This window comes from Spea bombifrons, chromosome 5 (genome assembly GCF_027358695.1).
Source record: "Spea bombifrons isolate aSpeBom1 chromosome 5, aSpeBom1.2.pri, whole genome shotgun sequence".
Classification (NCBI taxonomy): Eukaryota; Metazoa; Chordata; class Amphibia; order Anura; family Pelobatidae; genus Spea; species Spea bombifrons.
In genome coordinates, this window is record NC_071091.1 from 81937007 (window position 1) to 81957692 (window position 20686).

Here is a 20686-nt window from a genome sequence, read left to right on the forward strand (position 1 = left end):
ACTCTCCAATAGTTATCAAACAGTCTTAGACTAGTTTCTGTATTCATGTTTGTCTGTCTCTTATGTACCTTTGCCCTTCTTCCTTGTATCTTCTGAGGATTCTGGTTCCTCTCTCCTCTCCCCATGTCCTAGTCAATATGGCCTATCGTTGCTTAAAGGAGAAGCATCCGAGGATTCCAGCTCCACACTCCTTCCCCTGTGTTCCTTGCCTTCTTCCCTGTCCTTTGTTGTGCCCTGTATCATGTATATCTTGTCTAGTAATGTTTATTCCTTGTCTGGTTCACTGTAGTGCCCTGTAACATGTATGTCTTGTCTGGTTATGTTTTGTGCCTGGTCTCCCTGTCCCTTGCTTGTTATGTTTCTGCTATATCCTTTGCTTAGCTTCCATACTCCCTGCCTGCAGCATCCTGCACGTGATTCTAGTGATATGTTTCATGTCTGCTCCAGGGTGCCTGCAGGATATCACGTTACTTCATTCTGGACTTCAACCGCTGCTACATCAGGGCGGTGGTGTTTGGCTGCACAACCCTAGGTGCTCAACACCTGGGTGAGTGTGGTCACCCTGCAACCAGGCCCTGTCCAACTCCACTACTGCACTGGGACTCCTGCATACAATCTTCGGGCGCGCTGGGTCCTTTCAGTCATCTGTTTGGACCCAGTCCGTGACAGGGTAGGTAAGTGTCTGGGTATGTAAGTGTCCCCCTATATGCCACTCTGTCCAGAGTGGCATATAGGGGGTTAAAAGGCATAACATGGGGCAGAGTGGCATATAGGAGGGTATAAGGCATGCCTGGGGCCAGATGAGCATAACTGGGGGCAGGTTGGTAAATAAAAGGAAATTTAAAAACTAAAAAAAATAGTTTACATGAATTATTATTTACTAGTAAAACTTTTTTCCTATAGGGTTGTCTTATATTCAGGCTTCCCCCCCCCCTAAATTACCGTATCTGCTCGATTATAAGACGACCCTGATTATAAGACGACCCCCCAAAATCTAAATATTAATTTAGGGAAAAAAAAAAGCCTGAATATAAGACTACCCTATAGGAAAAAAAGTTTTACTAGTAAATATTAATTCATGTAAACAATATTTAATAAAAGCTATGATTGAGAAAAATACCGTATTTGCTCGATTATAAGACGAGGTTTTTTTCAGAGCAAATGCTCTGAAAAATACCCCTCGTCTTATAATCGAGGTCGTCTTCTAATAAGACCTCAAAATGTCCGCTGGGGCCATGCTACTTACCGGGCTTTGGTCGCGAGCAGCAGAATAGGAAGCTAGAAGAGTGTCACATAACTCTGCCTCCCCCCTCCTTCCTCTGGGGGCGGGGCCAGAGAAGTTGCACTCACAGCCGGGCCCCCTGCAGAAGTCTTCGAGTGAGAGATCTGCAGTTCAGGTAAGGGGGTGGGGGGTTTGTGTGTGTGTGTGTGTGTGTGTGTGTGATGGAATGAATGAGTATTTAAAGGTTTGTGAATGAGTGTGTTAGTATGGATGTGTAAGGGTGGTGGTAGCATGGCATAGGGAGGCTGTACTCACACTCCTATCATCCTCAGGTTCCAGCATGTACTGGCTGCCTTGGCTTGATTGGAGTGTGATTGCTGTTAGCAGTTATATATATTATATATATATATATATATATATATATATATATATATATATATATATATATATATATATATATATATATACATATATATATACATACACTCAGAGTCCATTGCACACCATTCCAAATATTCCAAGCCCGGTGCTAGTAACCAGCAGTTTTCATACAAAACACTTTCAAAAGATGGTCAGCACTCCAGGTCTTTAAATTGACAATTTCATTTTATTCAAAGTCAAGTCGACGTTTCAGTCATGAAAAGTCAGCAATGACTGAAACGTCGACTTGACTTTGAATAAAATGAAATTGTCAATTTAAAGACCTGGAGTGCTGACCATCTTTTGAAAGTGTTTTTTTATATATATATATATATATATATATATATATATATATATATATATATATATATATATATATACACACACCTCCAGAAATGCCTTTTAACCCCCTATATGCCACTCTGCCCCATGATATGCCTTTTAACCCCCTATTTGCCACTCTGGCATATAGGGGATTAAAAGGCATATCATGAGGCAGAGTGGCATATAGGAGGGTATAAGACATTTCTGGAGGCAGAGTGGCATATAGAGGGTTAAAAGGCACATCATGGGGCAGAGTGGCAAATAGGGGGTATAAGGCATTTCTGGGGGCAGAGTGGCAACCCTGGGGGCAGATGTGCATAACTGGGGGGGGCAGGTTGTCAAATAAAAGGAAATAAAAAAAATATATTTTTCTCAATCATAGCTTGTATTAAATATGAAAATATTGTTTACATGAATTAATATTTACTAGTAAAACTTTTTTTCCTATAGGGTAGTCTTATATTCAGGCTTTTTGTTTTTTTCCTAAATTAATATTTAGATTTTGGGGGGTCGTCTTATAATCAGGGTCGTCTTATAATCGAGCAAATACGGTATATATTTTTTTAATTTCCTTTTATTTGCCAACCTGCCCCCCCAGTTATGCACATCTGCCCCCAGGGTTGCCACTCTGCCCCCAGAAATGCCTTATACCCCCTATTTGCAACTCTGCCCCATGATGTGCCTTTTAACCCTCTATATGCCACTCTGCCCCATGATATGCCTTTTAATCCCCTATATTCCAGAGTGGCATATAGGGGGTTAAAAGGCATATCATGGGGCAGAGTGGCATATAGGGGGTTAAAAGGCATTTCTGGAGGTATATATATTTATATATAACTGCTAACAGCAATCACACTCCTATAAAGCCAAGGCAGCCAGTACATGCTGGAACCTAGGGATGATAGGAGTCTGAGTACAGCCTCCCTATGCCATGCTACCACCACTACCCCCCTTACACATCCATACTAACACACACTCATTCACAAACATTTAAATACTCATTCATTCCATTAATCACACATACTTGCTCAAAAACCCTCCCCCACCCCCTTACCTGAACTGCAGATCTCTCACTCGAAGACTTCTGCAGAGGCCCAGCTGTGCGAGCAACTTCTCTGGCCCCGCCCCCCAGAGGAAGGAGGGGGAGGCAGAGTTATGTGACACTCTTCTAGCTTCCTGTTCTCCTGCTGCTCGCGACCAAAGTCCGGTAAGCAGCATGGCCCCAGCGGACATTTTGAGGTCTGATTAGAAGACGACCTCGATTATAAGACGAGGGGTATTTTTCAGAGCATTTGCTCTGAAAAAAACCTCGTCTTATAATCGAGCAAATACGGTAATATTCAGATTTTGGGGCGTCGTCTTATAATCAGGGTCGTCTTATAATCGAGCAAATACGGTATATTGTATTGATTTATTTTTTTTTTGTCCAATTTTGGTGTTACTTTTAATAAAAGTGTGGGGGTGTCATTTTCGGTTTCGGCCAAGTGAATCCTGAATTTTCGGTTTCGGCCCAGAATTTTAATTTCGGGGCATTCCTTCTAGTTATACATGTTTGCTTTCCATAATAGTGCTCATCCATGTAGAGCCCTTTTAGTTAAGAACCCTTACTAGTGATGTAAGTAAGCAGTTTTCTTTTTAAAATACATTTTTACAGGGATATTTAAATGCTTCAAATGACACACATACGTTGTCATTGTATTAATCTTACATTTTAAGACATCGACAAGACATTTAATACTTATTTTTTAACCGGCTGCTTAGCTAATGACCCCCAATAGATATGATTTCTAGAAAATAATCTGGCTGGCCCAAAATAAGTTTCAATATACATACATATAATATATATTATATTATATATAATAGTTGAAGAGCCTGTTAACAGAAATGCGGAGGCTTACATGCTGTGCAACCCTGAAGAATAGTAAGACAGCGTAGGACTTGGAGAACGCGTTTGCGGCCTCGCTATTTTTCCTGTTGATGGAGGAACAGATGGGGTGGGGGACGATGGTTTGGAACTGCGTGGAGGCACAGGTGGAGCATTCAGCAGCCTGCATTCTTCTCTTACCTAGAATTGGAAGAAAAAAAAAGTTTTTTTACCGATTTCCACTGTCCTAAATTAATACATTAAGATCACTGCTGTGCGACAAACTGTTCTGGAATTAAATTACAGAACATGTTGTGCAACTACATATCATAATGTTCCAAAACACTTTCTCGGTTTCTGACAAAGTGAAATCAAGTACTAAAAAACACTGAGTTCCATTTCTATATAGTTGAAAAAAAGCCAGAGTGGTAAGAATAGTAACCCCCTAACATTGTATGGACATTTCAATACATGTCTTAATACAGATACTCGACAGGGCTCGACAAATCCCAGGTAAGACTGCCGCGTGTTCACGCTGGTCGCTTTAATTTTATTAGCCGACCGGCTTGCACCCACAGTGAGGGGCAGTGCCTCAGTGAGGCTCTTTGTCCCGCCCCTTTTAAGATGTGATGCTCAAGGGGGCGGGGCTCACAGAAGAGTTCCTCGTGACGGGGAGAGGATCGTCACGTCGGAGGATAGTGGGGAAAAACAGAAAAGCGTGAATGTAAGTATTAAATATAAAAAAAAAAAACGGGTTTGAGGAAAGTGTGCCTATATTTAAGGGAGGGGGGGGATTCCCTTGGGATATCATTAATTTTTGTTGTTGAAAATAAAACTGTTAGTTTACAAAATAATCCTGGCTCCTAACTTTTTTTAGCTGGTTCCTAGATTCTCCCTGTTGTCTAGTATGTTGATCCCAAAAGGATTTTACTTTTTTTTTTCCAGGGATTAATTTTAGACTTTTGTTTAAGAATTACCTTTCAAACAAGAAACCCGTTTATTATAACAGTAGATTTTTTTGAATTTCACCCTTTCAAGCTCAAACGGTTAAGACTAACCAAGACCAACAGTAATGCTCAAAGCATTCTGAGCAGACGGGTTCCCCTTAATTATGGATAACAGACTTGCATAGCATATGTTTGTTACTTTATTATGCCATTATGAGCGCTTTACATTATCACAGGGATATACCGTATTGGCCCAATTATAGGCCGCACTTTTAATTCTTTAAAATTGAGGTGTGGTCTATAAATCGGGGTTTAGCGCAGGGATGTGCAAACTATCGCCCGACGCCCGGGACATGCAGTTACAGGGGCCGAGCAGGTGTGTACCCCCCCCCAACCCTGCAGCGTCGCAGGGGATCTGGATCCTCCTCTCTGGCAGCTAGTGGATGTCTGCACGATGCAGACAACCCCCGCTGCTGCTGGCACTATCGTTGGGGCTTCTATGAAGGAGTGCCGGCGTTACATGACCTTCTGGTGCTCCACCATAGAAGCCGCACATAAGTACTGGCCAGCAGCGGAGGTTTTCTGCGAGCAGATGCTCACCGGCTGCCAGAGATGAGGATCCAGATCCTGCAGAGCTGCAGGAGACCTGTAACCTCCTCTCTGGTGGCTGGTGAACATCTGTGCGATGCACGCAGACAACCTCCGCTGCTTCTGGCACTTCTATGACGGAATGCTGACATAGAAGCGCAGCAAAAGTGGCGAGTAGCAGCAGAGGTTGTCCTACATGCATCGCGTAGACGTCAACCGGCTGCCCCCGGTAGACACCAGGGAGTCTGGGGATGCATTAGTAAGTTGGGGGGGGCAGAGTGGAGTATTTGGGGGCATATAGCATATCTAGGGACCAGAGGGGCGTATCTATAAGTAAGGTGCATTATGAATTGGGAGGGCGGGGGCCTTTAAAATGGCTGTTTCCCAAGTTTGTATATAACCTATGCTGACTAACTGCATAATAGATACCAAGAATGTTAAAATGCATGCATTCCTGTGTGGTGACATAAGGATTGTTAATGTTTTTGCCAGTTGAACTCTTCCTGTATCTTTTGATATGTTAACGAGGGCACACCTCCAGTGATCTCGCAAGCAAGATCTTAGTTCAGGCTCTCTCTGCCCACAATCCTGCATGGGTGGGGAAATCTGCGGTGTGCTGGGTTACTGTTGGTCCTTGGTAACCCTTAGTCTTGGAAAGTGTTGCATTGTTTGTTGGGCTGTCACTCTATTTTAGGTTACTGTGTTTTTGTCTCTTATTTAATATCTGTTAAAGTAGACAAACCTTTGTGAGATATGTTTACATTTGGTTTAACACCACATCCTGTTCATTAGATAAAATACCGTTTTTGCTCTATTATAAGACCCCCCCAAAATTTGAGTATTAATTTAGAAAAAAAGCCTGAATATAAGACTACCCTATAAGAAAAAAGTTATTAGTAAATATTAATTGACATGTAAACTTTTTTCATATTTAATAAAAAATTGAGAAAAATGCATTTATTTTATTTCCTTTTATTTGCCAACCTGCCCCTCAGATATGCCTTATACCCCCCTATTTGCCACTCTGCCTACCTGATATGCTTTATACCCCCTGCCCCCCCCATGACATACTAATGCATCCCTAGACTTGTCCCCCGTGTTCCAGACTCCCTGGTGTCAAGAGGGGGCAGCCGGTGGAAGTGACACGCCGAACAGCCACCCCAGGACGCGCCGTGACCGCTCTGGACAGCTGTCATAAGCACCACTGAGAGAAATTGCCACTGGCAAGTTGGCAGCGTCCTTTAACAAAAAAACAAACAAGTTTCCAAGAGGGTCTCTCCAGACCCTCCTGAGAACTCTGGCTCCCCTTGCAGGTTGACAACAGGTACTGCATTCAACCATGCAAGTCAATGGAGCCCAACTTTCTAATCACAATGTGATTAATAAAATAAATAAAAAAATAAGAATAGTTAAAATAAAAAAGGTAACCTGTAAAAATAATCCTCCACTGATGTCACCATCAGGGGAACCTTCCAGTTCCAAAGAAATATAAAAATTGTTATATAATTTTTTTTTATGAGCAAGTCCTAAAATTAGGGCTATATCTTCGCAAATAATTCTCACATGTGAAGAGTTAAAATACTGGCATGTTGTTTCCAATGCTGAAGGAACACAAATTCCGCCCTAGTGTTCCCTTGTTATTCCGATTTCAGTCTCGCCCGCCACATACACTTCAGTAAAGAGCCATTAAAGTGTTTATTTCCTGTTATCAGAAAATGAGGAATCTATACTGTATTTTCTGTAGCTGTCGGAGCTATTCTCAGCATTGGGGATTTTTTTTCTTTCAGCTCACAGAGCGAGGTGGATCTAGGAGGTATAGTAAACCTAGGAGCAAGGTGGATCTAGGAGGTATAGTAAACTATATAGTTATAGTAAAAATCACATGACTACTACAGACAACTGGTTTGCCATTTTTTTAGTATTATAATACATCACACTAAATGCTTTTACCAATTGCTTTTAAATACTGGGGTTTTGTTCTTTTTCCACCTGCGGTTTATCGCCCTTTTGTGGTATTAACCGTGCAAAACCTGATAGAGCGACCCAGGGCAGAGATCTCCAATACCACTACGCACTGTGCCTACAATGAAAATAAATTGCCATTCGTAATCCTCATTGAATCCATGATCTTATAATATACCAAACGCCTTCATGCTAACAAACGGCAGAAGTAAAAGGATAACCGCACATGTGCATTAACAGCTCTTTATGGTCTTTATTTACACAGATTAAGTCTGTAGTTTCTATATAAAAAATTGTTGCCACATTATATGTGATATAATATATAAACACATACAGTCTGTGGCAAAGTGCATATGCATGCAGCGTGTGCTGTAAGCGTGTTTGCATTGTCACTGTACTATTCTTTTAGAAAATTGCTTTAGATGATTATACTTTAAGGCTTCGGTTTTATGTGAATGATCAGTTATTGTAACATGCTGAGATTAAGCACTATTTCTAATACCTGCCTCACAAACGCTTAAGCAGGCGTGGGTGTTTGGGTTCTAGTATTTATTATTCTTCCTGGATAATGGACATGTGTAGGAGGCCGGCAGAGAACACAAGCGCTTTCACTTTTCCCATAAAGCATATAGTTTCGCTAGACTCTATTATGTATACGTTATTCTGAGACCTCGCACAATAGGTTCTAAAAATATTGCATTTATTTTCTAAAACCAGATTTATATATACCGGTGTGTGTGTGTGTGTGTTTCAAATGCTATGTATGCTACAGTTTGCCATCGTATGAAGTAAAACTGTACATTTAAAAAAAAAAAAAACGCTTCTCAAACATGTCTCCCATGGTTGATTCCATATGTGAATTTGTTCACTAAAGAGGGAGTTGGCAGTAAAGTTTCATTGCACGTATCTTTACATTATGGAGGAATAGCTTGGATGGCCCCATGGCAAGGTTAATTTTGCAAAAAAAGAAAAAAAGGTACAAGGGCTGCAACAACTAGTCGATAAAATCGATAACATTTTTATCATTATAAAAATACCCCTTGTTTTAATTGTTTGTGACTCACAGCAGTTACAACTTACCAGTTCCTCCCTGCAGTCACTGCCGATTGGCCCCGCCTATTTCCTGTAGCATCCACGTGGCTCAGGAACTCATCTGACTCAGTATAAAATTAATATTTGGGCTACTGAAAGTTAGGGGAAGTGGGGGTTAATTTAGGGGCAGTTGCGGCAGATGGGGTCTTTGGGGTTAATTTAGGGGCAGTTGTGGCTGATGGGGTCTTTAGGGTTAATTTAATGCTGAGGACTGAGGGTTAATTTAATGCGGTTAATTCAGTAGCGTACCTAGTGTGGGGCGGGGGGGTACGCCCCGGGTGTCGGTCATCAGGGGGGTGCCATGAGCTAGGGTGACCACGTGTCCCTGATTGACAGAGGGGTGCCTAGCAACCGCTCGGCGCCCCTCAGTCTCCTTCGTGAGGCTTCTAACTCCGTTGCGGTGTCATATTTCGGCGCTCAGCAGTGAAGCAGCGCAGCGGCAGAGCAGGAAGACTGAGGCGTCGTGCTCCCACCGCAGGACTTCTGAATGGTAAGTCCAAAACCTTTAACTACAAAGGGGGAGAGGGTAGATAGTGGGGGGGGAGGGGGAGAGGGTAGATGGGGGGGGGGGGAGAGGAGGGTAGATAGTGGGGGAGGTAGATAGTGAGAATGAGTGAATGTGTGGATGAATTGTCTGAATGAGGGAGATAATTGAGTTTGTGAGAATGCATTAATGAATGTGTAAGTTTGTGAATGGGTGAGAATAGATGTGTGAATTATGTGAATGAAAGTGTGAATTAGTGAGTGACTTAAAGTGTTTGTGTATATGATAGATGTATATGGATGCTAACAGCAATCATACTCCTATCATGCCAAGTCAGCTAGTACATGCTGGAATCTGGGTATGCCTGGGCATGATAGGAGTGTGATTGCTGTTAATTATATATATATATATATGTTAATTTTTTTTGTCCTATTTTGCGGTTACACTTACGTTAAATAAAAGTGTGATTTTTTTTTTATTTTTTTTTTATTGTGGGGGGTCATATTCGGTTTCGGACAGGTAAATGCTGCATTTTCGGTTTCAGTCCAGAAGTTTCGGTGCATCCCTAAGCCAGACAATGAAGTGGTAGGCCTACACCACATCAATGTTTGGCGTAGTATATAGTGCTAGGAGTTATGCTGCAGTATTATCAATGTCTGGCTCAATGTATAGTGATGGGGATTACGCTGTACCACCATCAATGTCTGCCTCAGTATATAGTGATAGGTGTAATGCTGTACCACCTTCAATGTCTACGCCAGTATATAACGATAGAAGCTATGCAGTCTTAAAGTGTGTGTGTGTGTGTGTGTGTGTGTGTGTGTGTGTGTGTGTGTGTGTGTGTGTGTGTGTGTGTGTGTGTGTGTGTGTGTGTGTGTGTGTGTGTGTGTGTGTGTGTGTGTGTGTGTGTGTGTGTGTGTGGTGCCACATACAGGATCCGCCCCAGGTGCCAAATACTCTAGGTACGCCCCTGGGTTAATTTAAGATGCAGTCAGAGGTTAAGCAGAAAAAACTGAGGGGAATCTAAATCCTTGGGGCAGTGAAGATTAACCTTGTATTTATAAAAGTATTTGTGTCTGTGAACAAGTCTGCAAATCTCGCACTATGGCATATCAGGGGGGCACATGGCATACCTGGGGACGACGGAGTGACATATCTGGGGTATAAGGAAATGTGGGAAAGGCGGAGTGGCATATCTGGGAGGCAGTGTGGCAAGTCTGGGCTCAAATGTGCATAACTGGGGGGCAGGTTGGGAAATAAAAACAAGAAATGCATTTTTATCAGTTTTTTTTTATGCTGCCATTTGTTTTTAACATCCTATGTTGCTTTATTAAATTTTAAATAAATGAAAAATTTACATTTTTTTATCTGATTAATCGAAAAAATAATCTGCCAACTAATCGATTATGAAAATAGTTAGTTGCAGCCCTAAAGTGATAAATTCCATGATCAGGGTAAGCCCTTCTGTATCCACCAGGCATAGTTTAAGGGAGGGGGAAAGTGCGACCACATATGAGATACATGGTTGGCTCCTGGGGTCCATTTTTCCAACCATGTATCCCATATATTAAATGTCGCCACTAATTAACAAAATCAGACTGCAGCTCATCTGATAAGTCTAATAGCTATAGCCTCGTACTAAACCACAGAAAACAAGACACCTAGAAGCCCTTTCAATCATCAAAGAAATTAAAACACAATTGATCAGTCATATCTCAACATCCAGAGCTGTGCAGGTCACCCTTACCACTTGCTGACTGCAAAGAAATGACCGCCACAAAATTGTCCCAAACTGACCAAAATCATGACCCCTGTAATAACTCCGAGTGAATCCCAAGCTCCTCTAAATAGACATATTCCTCTCTGAAAACACTGGAAATATCCATCATACTTAACGATCTTGTGTGTAACGACGCAGGGCGCTGCCGATGAATACGTGACAAATGACTGGTAAGCGGTTACATCTGCACTTGAAGAGTTTTGGGGAAGTGTAGAATACAAGTGTCCCTGCCCTCCGCACAAGCTTCGCATGTATTCCTCTGGCTGATCTAAGGTTTTAGGTCTGTTATTTTTTGTTTATAATTATTTCTAAATTAAAAACATAATAAATACACCAGACAGTTCCCTCCCTGCTGTATTAAATGCAGGTCTAGTCAGCAAGTCTACAAATCCAAATTTCCAAGTGGGTAATTTCTAGATTAGATCATTAGTAGCCAGTGGCTATAATAAATTATTATTTATTTATATTGCACCATCAAATTCCGTAGCGCTGTACATTGGGTTATTGATATATAAGACTATATATTTTATTATTCTATACGCACGACCCATTTTTGATAACTGATAAAAGTGATTTTCTTAATCAGTTGATCTGGTTATCTGATTTGTGATCCTATATCCTTGATTTTGCCTATAATGACTTAAGAACCTGATGCTCAGTGACAGATTCATAAAGCTTAGACCTTGCCTATAGAACAGGCTCTTATTTAACCAGCAGATGGCACCAACACATGAGGCGCGCCGGAACCTCAAGACAAGAGTTGCTATTGTTTCTTTTTGCCTAGCAACCCAGGGGCTCAGTTTGAGGTAGCGGAGGAACAGATTGTGGCAAACTCCTTTTTTAATGAGAAAATAAAGCCTAAAGGTTTAGAGATCCCGATTATAATCATATAAAGGATCCCAAGCCTTGCAACATAGTACATGTTAAACGGTAAAGTCAGTTTCTCACAGCTATGGTTACTTATAATTGGTGTGAGGATTACTTATTTAAACTAGCTATAACTTGAAGGAATTATTTTCAGAAAAAAGTTATCTGGGTCAAAAGGTAAACACAAAACCGTGTACATTATTCTGTTTCCAAAATATCCATAAAATAGAAGGTAAGATGACCTATCCTGACACACACACACACACACGATTTATAATGTAAACCTATTATTTTAATTTGTATTGAAGATTTTGTTTCAATTTAATTTGTCTGTCTGTTATGACAAGTTAAAGGCCGGGGTGGCATTTACTATTGATTGACTTCTAATAACACCATCTTACTCTTTCTATTTTATTTCATCACATAATGGGCCACTTTTAATACACAACCTATTCGGGATGTGATATTTGCCTGCATAAATTGTATGATGTTCGGATACGATACAAGCATTACACCTATTAGTACCAATGTGAATGAATAGTATGTAGGCCATTTGTACAGATGTAAAAAACAAAAACAACTTACAGCTTCAGATTTTGGTGGCACTGGAGGTGGGGATACTTCTGGACACTTGGTTGTCGGTAGAGATCCCGGAGAGGAGAGCGAGGATGTGCCACACTTGGGCTGTGAAACTCTAAATGAGTCACACTTGTTCTTCTCACTTTGTGAACGGGTGAGAGGCTGCCCTACCTTCTTGACCGATACTTGTTCTAGCCAGAGCTCCTCATAAGGTAGTTCTGGCTTGGCTGGTAGACATGTTGATTCTTCACTGGGTTCTGGAAAAAGGTAATCGCATCCACTATCACCTGAATCATGATACTGTGGGGAATCTTGAGGAAACCCAGCCCAGTCTCCAGAAAGGTCTCTATAGCCTTGTAAATTCACCTCACTGTTCCCATGAAGGTTATTTCCATACACACAGACTGAAAGCCTATGGAAAGACTGTGTCAGTTCATCACGTGCATAACTAAGAGAACTTGGTATGTGGCTATGGCCAGCACACCAGTTCTTTTTAGGGCTTTTACATTCTTCGTTCCAATCCGCTTTCACGTCTCTTACTGCCCGGGAATACTCTTCTATATCGAACTGTTCCTGGCATATATTGTACCAGTGCTGCACCACAGAATCTTGCCAAGCTTCCCCTTTCACCGGGTTCTCCGGAAGGCTAAATTTTGGAACGGACAAATGTAATGGGAAATGCATGGGGATGATTTTGTTGGCACGCAATACGCAGCAAACCACAACAGTCTTGGTCTGAATGTTAACAAGTTTATACCGATGTCCCTCTCGTATGAAATGCAGATCATATGGGTTACGCGGAGGTGGGATAGGCACGGTCACATTTACCGGCAATCTGGTTTTCTCGACAATGTTGCGAATTGTATGTTCTCCTTCCTGCATTTGAATCTCCAGAGGGCTGCGTGTGCTGAATCTCCCTTTACACTGAAAAGGAAGGCTGATGCTTTCATTAGTTCTATGATTCATGCATATCAGACATGGCATTTTGCCTTTACCTAACTTGCTGATGGAATTCAATTTTCCAATTTTCTTAAAAATTGTGTTCAGACGTGACTTTTCCTTGGATGTTTTTGCATAAAGGATTTCAGCCTGCCCCATTAGTGTCAGCTCATCTCCGGTACATAGTGTGATATTATACACTTCTGTGTCTTCGTTGCACTCTCCAGAGGCCACCTGCAATGCACAATTACTTCTGTTACGTTCAGCGGGACATTATGCATTCACAACATAGTATAGCAACTTTTGAAAACAGTCTGAAATTGCACAGATAAAACAGGAAGATGGCTCGTATTTAACGTGTACAGTGGCAAACTATCCCCAAAATGAAACCGCAAAAAGGGACATATGTAGTGCTATTATTTATTCAGTCTGCCAATGGAGGGGCCAAGGCCCTAAGTAAGGACATACCTCGACCAAGTGAAAAAAGAGCAAGCTACATTTTACCCCAGTACCAGAAGTTTGTGGAAATCATTTAAAGTAAGTAACTCAAAACTATACTTTTTGCTACAGTAGATTTATTTTGAATAAACATTTTCACTTAAGTTATTACTTAGGGGACCTAAGAATATTTTGTAGTATTATAGTCACGGCTTTAAAACCTTGTTCTATCTATACGACGGCCTTGCAGTCTCTTGTCCATTTATATATTTCGGCAGAATTCCCCCTATATGATTGGCGTCACATAAATAAAAGATGATTCCAAAGATAGGCAGGAAATGCATTGGAGAATAGTGAACATTTCGTACTGTTAGAAGGTACGTAGAAACATAATACTGGAAGATGTGTTTAAAGCAATGTTACATTTAGCTAGGCATTATGCAGGGCCAGCTTGGGCCCCCTGTAATGGTCAGTTAAGTGAGCGAGATGGCACATGAATAAGAATTTTAGCTTGCCCTTTCACTCATGCCAGTCCAGGGTTTGAAATCATCTGCCAACAAGAACTGGGGCCAAGAGTAATGTTAAATCTGCAAGCATGGCTTTGTGACGTCTCAGTGTTTCCTGAAAGGAAGCCATTCACATTTGGCGTTATCTAAACACATCTAATCGCTTCCTACACACCAATCCAGGAAGCTGTCAATGTATTATTGCTCTTATTAACAGCAGAATTAACACCCAGCATTATAAACGACTGACCTCATCCAGAAAACTATTTCTCCGTTACCAACGCTTTATAAACACATCTGCAGCACAAAGGAACCTTGCAAATAAAGCTCCCAAATCTTTAAGAAGATCCGTACAGAAACAAAACGATAAATACTGTTACGATTTCGGCATATTTTCTTAAAGCATTTTTATTTACTATTTTTTTTGTGTATAAAACAGGTTTCCTAGAATGTACATGATCCTCCCTTATTCATTGGCTGTTTTTTTGTAATTGTATTTCTTTGTTAAATATTGTTCAACTGGAAATACATTATTATTATGTATTTTTTAAACATATCCAGTTGAATTATAAGAAACTTTTTTTCTGTTTCTTTTCTTAAACAGAAACAGCAACAAGTTAATCAATTTAGAAAAATATTACTTTCATCAACATGAACTGTTTTTATTCACCTTTTATTGTTAATTAGAATACAAAAAGGAAAATAAATGGATAAAAATGAAAAGTCCAACTTTGGAGACGCTATGTATTTGGAGGACCTGATGTAGTTAGTCAAAACCCATTGCTGTCACGTATATCGCGCTTGTGGATTAGATTTACCTGGGAGGACTGGTTCAGAATATCTATCTATGTATAATATCTATCTGTCTAGTTAGATATTATATATAGATAAACACATAAGAGCACAGAGGGAGAGATGCTCCATACAAGTTATATAGGAAGCAGCTGACATGAGAAACTGTTAAACATGAAAAACATTAAAACAAAGTGCAGGACAGAACTTCGACACGTCAGCTCTGCGGCAAAACATCTGCACGCACTAGACAACCAGATACACCATAAATGACTGAAAATGGCCTCTCATTTCTAGCCATCTACACTGAATGGGTTACCCACCCCAACACCATAGGTGACAGAAGTGTTAGATAACTAGTATTGCAGACAGTTACTATTTTACACATTTTTGCGAACAAATACAAATATTGTGTTACAGGCTCATTCTCCTTAAAAATGTAACATATTTGGGTCTATAATAATAGCCTGCAAATTCCATTATGTGGTTTTACGATTGGTTGATGCAGCACAAATTATGCATGAACTTATTGATCATGTGGATGCTATTTGGGACGGTTATTTTTAGGCTGGAAAAAATGACTGTTTCCAGTTGTAACAATCCTCCCAGCATCACCATTCTTCAGGTGACGTATTGCAATCCACATAATTTTTATTTGCAATCCAACAGTGACGATGTCAAATAATGAAGTCTGTACAGAAACAAGATAATGGGTGGCAAACCAGCACAAGCTTTGAGATTTGCGCCCTAATCAGAAAAGCGTTCCACCAAACGCGGAGGGTGAGCCAGAATTAACTCCTATTTCTTTCAGCTGGTAGCAGTAGCCCAGTATTGCATTGTTCCTTTACACCATGTTAGCGTGCCGATGGTTACCAACGGGGTTCAATCAAGAACCCTGAATGTAGAGGAGAATGGATTGCCAGGAGACAAAGAGCATCTGATGGGAAGCTGATGTACCTAAAAACAAGACCTAAATTAAGTCACAATCTTTAAAACTTAAGTTTGGATTAGTGTTGCCCTCATCCTTCCCCTATGTTTCCTTCTCCTTCCTTTGGAAAGTTATCCACAGACATTGGTGGCTGTGTTCTTTTGAGTATTTTTTTATATATTTATATATAAACATAAAGGCCAGAGATATAAATATTTGTGGATTGAAGATATAACATGTAGCCTAATTCTGATATTTTATCTCGTGTGTGTGTGTGTATATAATATATATTAATCCAGCTATCATATGTACTTATGACGGATGCGTCCCTTTAAATCTTTATTTCATACCCCTTGCAAATACAGAATCCCCCAGCTGCAAGCCTAACATCTCCTGCTTGCCAACGTGTACATATACAAATACATACACCCATGCACGCACACACCTGGCTCGAAACCTAGACCATAGTGATCTGCACCAATCACAAAAAAGGGCGCACAACGTACTTCTTAGGGACTTTATTAGTAAATTATTATTATTTTCGCCTACAGGCTGAAGAATGCAACTTCCAAATTTCCCACATACTTTGAACTTCCTAAATCCTCTATAATATGAATGCCATCATTTCCCAATCGCCCGTGGTGTGTAATTTCATATGCTGGGTGTTCTTCCACCAACGAGTGAAATAACAAGAATGTTTTCTTCTCTGATTACCTTGTTCTGAATTAAAGTTTACAGAAATTCTCTCTGATTGTAGAACATTCCAGCCCTATTTGCCTTATTGATGCCAATCTGCATTTAATATGAAACCAGCTAGTCACATGTACGCTATGTGAATGCCGATGGCTAGAATCGTACGATTAGCTACTGCTGATCCCACTGATTTCATTGGGAGTGCTATGGATCATGTTCTGGGAGTATGCTTCCTGCTTACACTTCCTGGTTTCAGTACAGGCACCCGGGGGGAGGAGTTAAATCAGTAAAATAATAATTAAAGAATGCAAGCCTCAATAGGCTTCAACATACCCCCCCTGATATGCCTTATACTCCTATGTGCCACTCTGCCCCCCAGATATGCTTTATACCCCCCCCACTTACTGATGCATCCCTAGACTTGTCCCCCCAGACTCCTTGGTGGACGTCTGCGCGATGCGCAGTTCAATAGTTCATGTGAGGCACAACTTTGTGGATCTGTTTTATATTTGCAATGGACAGTGAATTTTCATATCCCTTTAAGTCCCGATTACATTGTAAAGCTGTTTGTAGGTTCAATATACACAAAATATACAGAGCAAGTCTCTTCTGCAATACTTTTTGCATTTTGAAAAATCTATTATGTCATCCATTAATAAAAATGCAGTTGTAAAGCAGCAGTATTATCCCTGGACTGTGGTGGCCTGGGTGGCCTACACTAGGCTTCCAAACACAACTTTCTGTGGGTTATGCTTTAACCAAACCCGATACGAGTTATGAATATATGTGACATAAAGGATATCAGATATCCCCTTTAAAGGGGATATGGGGTTCATAGAAACCTGGTAAAAGCATACCTCCCACCCAAATCTATTTGTCCCGAATAACTCAAAAAGTTACAATCAGGATATAAACAGAAGGAAATATCTTTTAAGTGGTGTGCTACAGTCTCGTGAAATGTCTTGGTAAAGCAACGTCTCTAAGACATTGCAGAAACTTGGTACCGTTTGAAGTTGTGAGGGGAGGTTGGTCACAACGTCACTTTTTTTAAATGGAAAGAATTGTACAGAATTTTTCTGGGACATGACAGTGTTTCACTGCCCCTTCAGGTTAAAATTGAAAAGAGTTCACATCTGCCAGACAGGAAATCTATATACTGGCATATACCAAAATTATGATGTTGGCCTGTCTTAGATGATCCCAGTCTGTAAGCCAAGCGAAGGACACCTTATAAGAAATGACTGCAATACTGTAAGGAATGTACCCCACGTCCCCACGTTTCTAGCAGCACAAATCTTCTGATATACAGATGATTGGGGCGCAGGTACATATAGGGAAGAAAAAACAAATATATATAGTGTAAATCGTATAAACACTGAAAAGTGTATGGAAATATGAATGCACTCACAAACGAACAGAATGCTTCAGGCCTCTCAAGTGTAGTAAACAATGAAATCTTTAATTGATCTTCATATAAGATCTAGAAAATAAAACTGAACATAGTGCAGTATCTCAATAAAAGCAAAAATACTTCTTTAGATTGCACTTACAGTTCATCCATGCACAGAGTGCATCTAAAAGCAAATGAAGTCCACCAAGAGGGGGGGGAAGGGGAGTCCCGTATGGTGTTTTCTTCGTGAATAAAATAATAAATGATAAATCCGCTGTGGTCCTTCAGAAAACACCATACGGGACTCCCCTTCCCCCCCCTCTTGGTGGACTTCATTTGCTTTTAAATGCACTCCGTGCATGGATGAACTGTGAGTGCAATCTAAAGAAGTATTTTTGCTTTTATTGAGATACTGCACTATGTTCAGTTTTATTTTCTAGATCTTATATGAAGATCAATTAAAGATTTCATTGTTTACTACACTTGAGAGGCCTGAAGCATTCTGTTCGTTTGTGAGTGCATTCATATTTCCATACACTTTTCAGTGTTTATACGATTTACACTATATATATTTGTTTTTTCTTCCCTATATGTACCTGCGCCCCAATCATCTGTATATCTTCGTATTTGCACCCTAAGGAAGAGTGCTTTTTGGGTTGCTGCGGTCATTTGGGAAGTATATTATAATTATTATTTTTCACTTTTTTCCACTGTTTTCATTTTACCCACATACACGTGATACAGCATATTATTTTATTTCATAACAAATCTTCTGATGCCTGGTTGATGTAGACCAAACTTTTGCCCGGCCTAGAACTTGTGCAAATTAATTCTCATTGATCGGTTACCACAGGGCTATGACAGTTTCAATGTGTTGAAAGCATACAGAACAGGTATAGATCTGCAACCCTGAAGAAAAAACATTACATAATGCATAAATCAACTCTGAACCAGGTCATACGAGAATGTTTGGCATAACCTTGCTATGTTTTTCTTGTAATTATACATGTTTTATACACAAACCTGCCAAGCATATCAAAAGCACTGCCACTGGCTGATAAATTACTACTCGGCACTTTTCCAAATGACAATAGTGGCCAAGGCTTGTAAGGTCCCCATTTGTGAAGTCATGTGAGCTCTATAGTGTCATGCCCATACACTGCACAGTTATACTGTTGGCAAGTAATTCACTTTAAATATAAATAGCCTAATGGCACTGGTTTGTCGAGCTTTGCCATACACTTACACACGCTAATACATTACAGCAACACATACACTAAACACTATATACTAACCTATACACTCATGTTAATGCCATATTGTAACAAACACCACCATATGCTCTAGCACCACACTATACACCCACGCCGGCTAACACTAGACATATGCAGAACACACTAACACTATAGGCACATACACACTGAATGTGGCACAACAATACAGTAAACATACCGACTATACATTTACACAACACAGCAAATGTGATTTCTAGTTGCCATGGCGACCTGGGTTTTGCCGAGCCCTGAAATAAGTATTACTACACATATGTTTAACTGACTAACAGGAGGTATGGTGGGAGACGTCTGACAGCGGGACCAAGTCTCAGTCTTACTCATCCCTCCTCAACCTCTCGGTAGATTGTAATAGAATGTTACATAACACTAATTATACATAAAATCAATGCAATCCTAGATGAGTTCTATACTCAATGAAAAAAACATTGTGATAAACCATTAAGTACTACATGGAGAGTGTATTAACCTGACTTTCCTTTAGTTATTGAGTTTTGGTTTGGGCAAGCCATTTAACAATGGAATTGAGTACTCTAAGATAATGTTCATTTGTAACAATTGATACATTATGACTTAATTCGATTTCCAGTTGTACATTGGAGTCTTGTGGGGAATGTTGGATTCAAAGAGCTCTACTACAGTGCACTACAGGATTCGGTCACACACAATGAGATCCACACTGTTCAGGTACAGACGTATCTGCTACTGAATAATGGCTTCGCATCAAAAGCTACCCCCGCGCATAAGTCTCCCACGCTGAACTTAATATATAAACTGCATGTTCTGTCTTACCTTCCTACATACGTTTAAAAAATGTGTGCAGGATATTTCAGGATTAGTTTTCTATAAAATCAGCATAAGAAATGAGAATCGTTTACATCTGCTCTTTAATACATAAAGTTTTATTTAGACTATTCTGCTGCTGCAGTCTCATCTGTGCCTTTTCCTGCAACACATGAAGTTAGCCTCCTTATCCTTGGCTGGAAGCATAACAGAAAACATGCCATAGACATGTACCATGCCTAATGGATCAGCACATCTCTATGGTTTCTGTGTAGGGTATTTAGCGCCATCCACCAGAGACGGCCTACAGTTCTCAGTATTGCCAAAGCACGCAACACTGGCTCCATTACTCTCTTTATGAAGCCCATCTGCACAGTATAAGATTGAAGTCTTCCAAAGATACAAGTACATAAAGAAACTGGGGATAAATAACCTACAAACAGCAGTGCAAGACAAAATAATTAGATACAAACTGGGGATGTATGCATACTTAAGGCCGTACCTGGTAACGGGTAAGCTGTAACAAGTACTAGAACAGCAAAATTAGGTAATGATAGTGTGAATGACATTAATAGTAATATGCTGGAACATGAACAGTTAAACCTTAAATAGTTGCATGGTAAGTTGGTAGATATTAATATTGCTTCAAAACACTCTCAAAACGAATGCAAGAAACTTACTACAAAAATATGAGATCTCATTTCTATATGGGTTGTGTGACCAGAGACTGACTTCTGCTTTAGATTGGGCAGCAATGTGAAAGATAATAAGACACTGCACTGGTAGCAAACGATAT

The 20686-nt window shown here is 40.3% G+C and overlaps 1 protein-coding gene across 1 annotated transcript in view; it reads right to left on the bottom strand.

Moving 5' to 3' along the window:
• Positions 1–20686, bottom strand: part of GAREM1 (GRB2 associated regulator of MAPK1 subtype 1) — a 66376-nt gene that overhangs the window by 4020 nt on the left and 41670 nt on the right. The window contains exons 4-5 of the mRNA XM_053467449.1: positions 12136–13302; positions 3865–4031 (exon numbers count right to left, since the gene is read on the bottom strand). Of these exons, the coding sequence (XP_053323424.1) occupies positions 3865–4031; positions 12136–13302 (1334 nt within the window). The remainder of the gene's footprint in view (positions 1–3864; positions 4032–12135; positions 13303–20686) is intronic.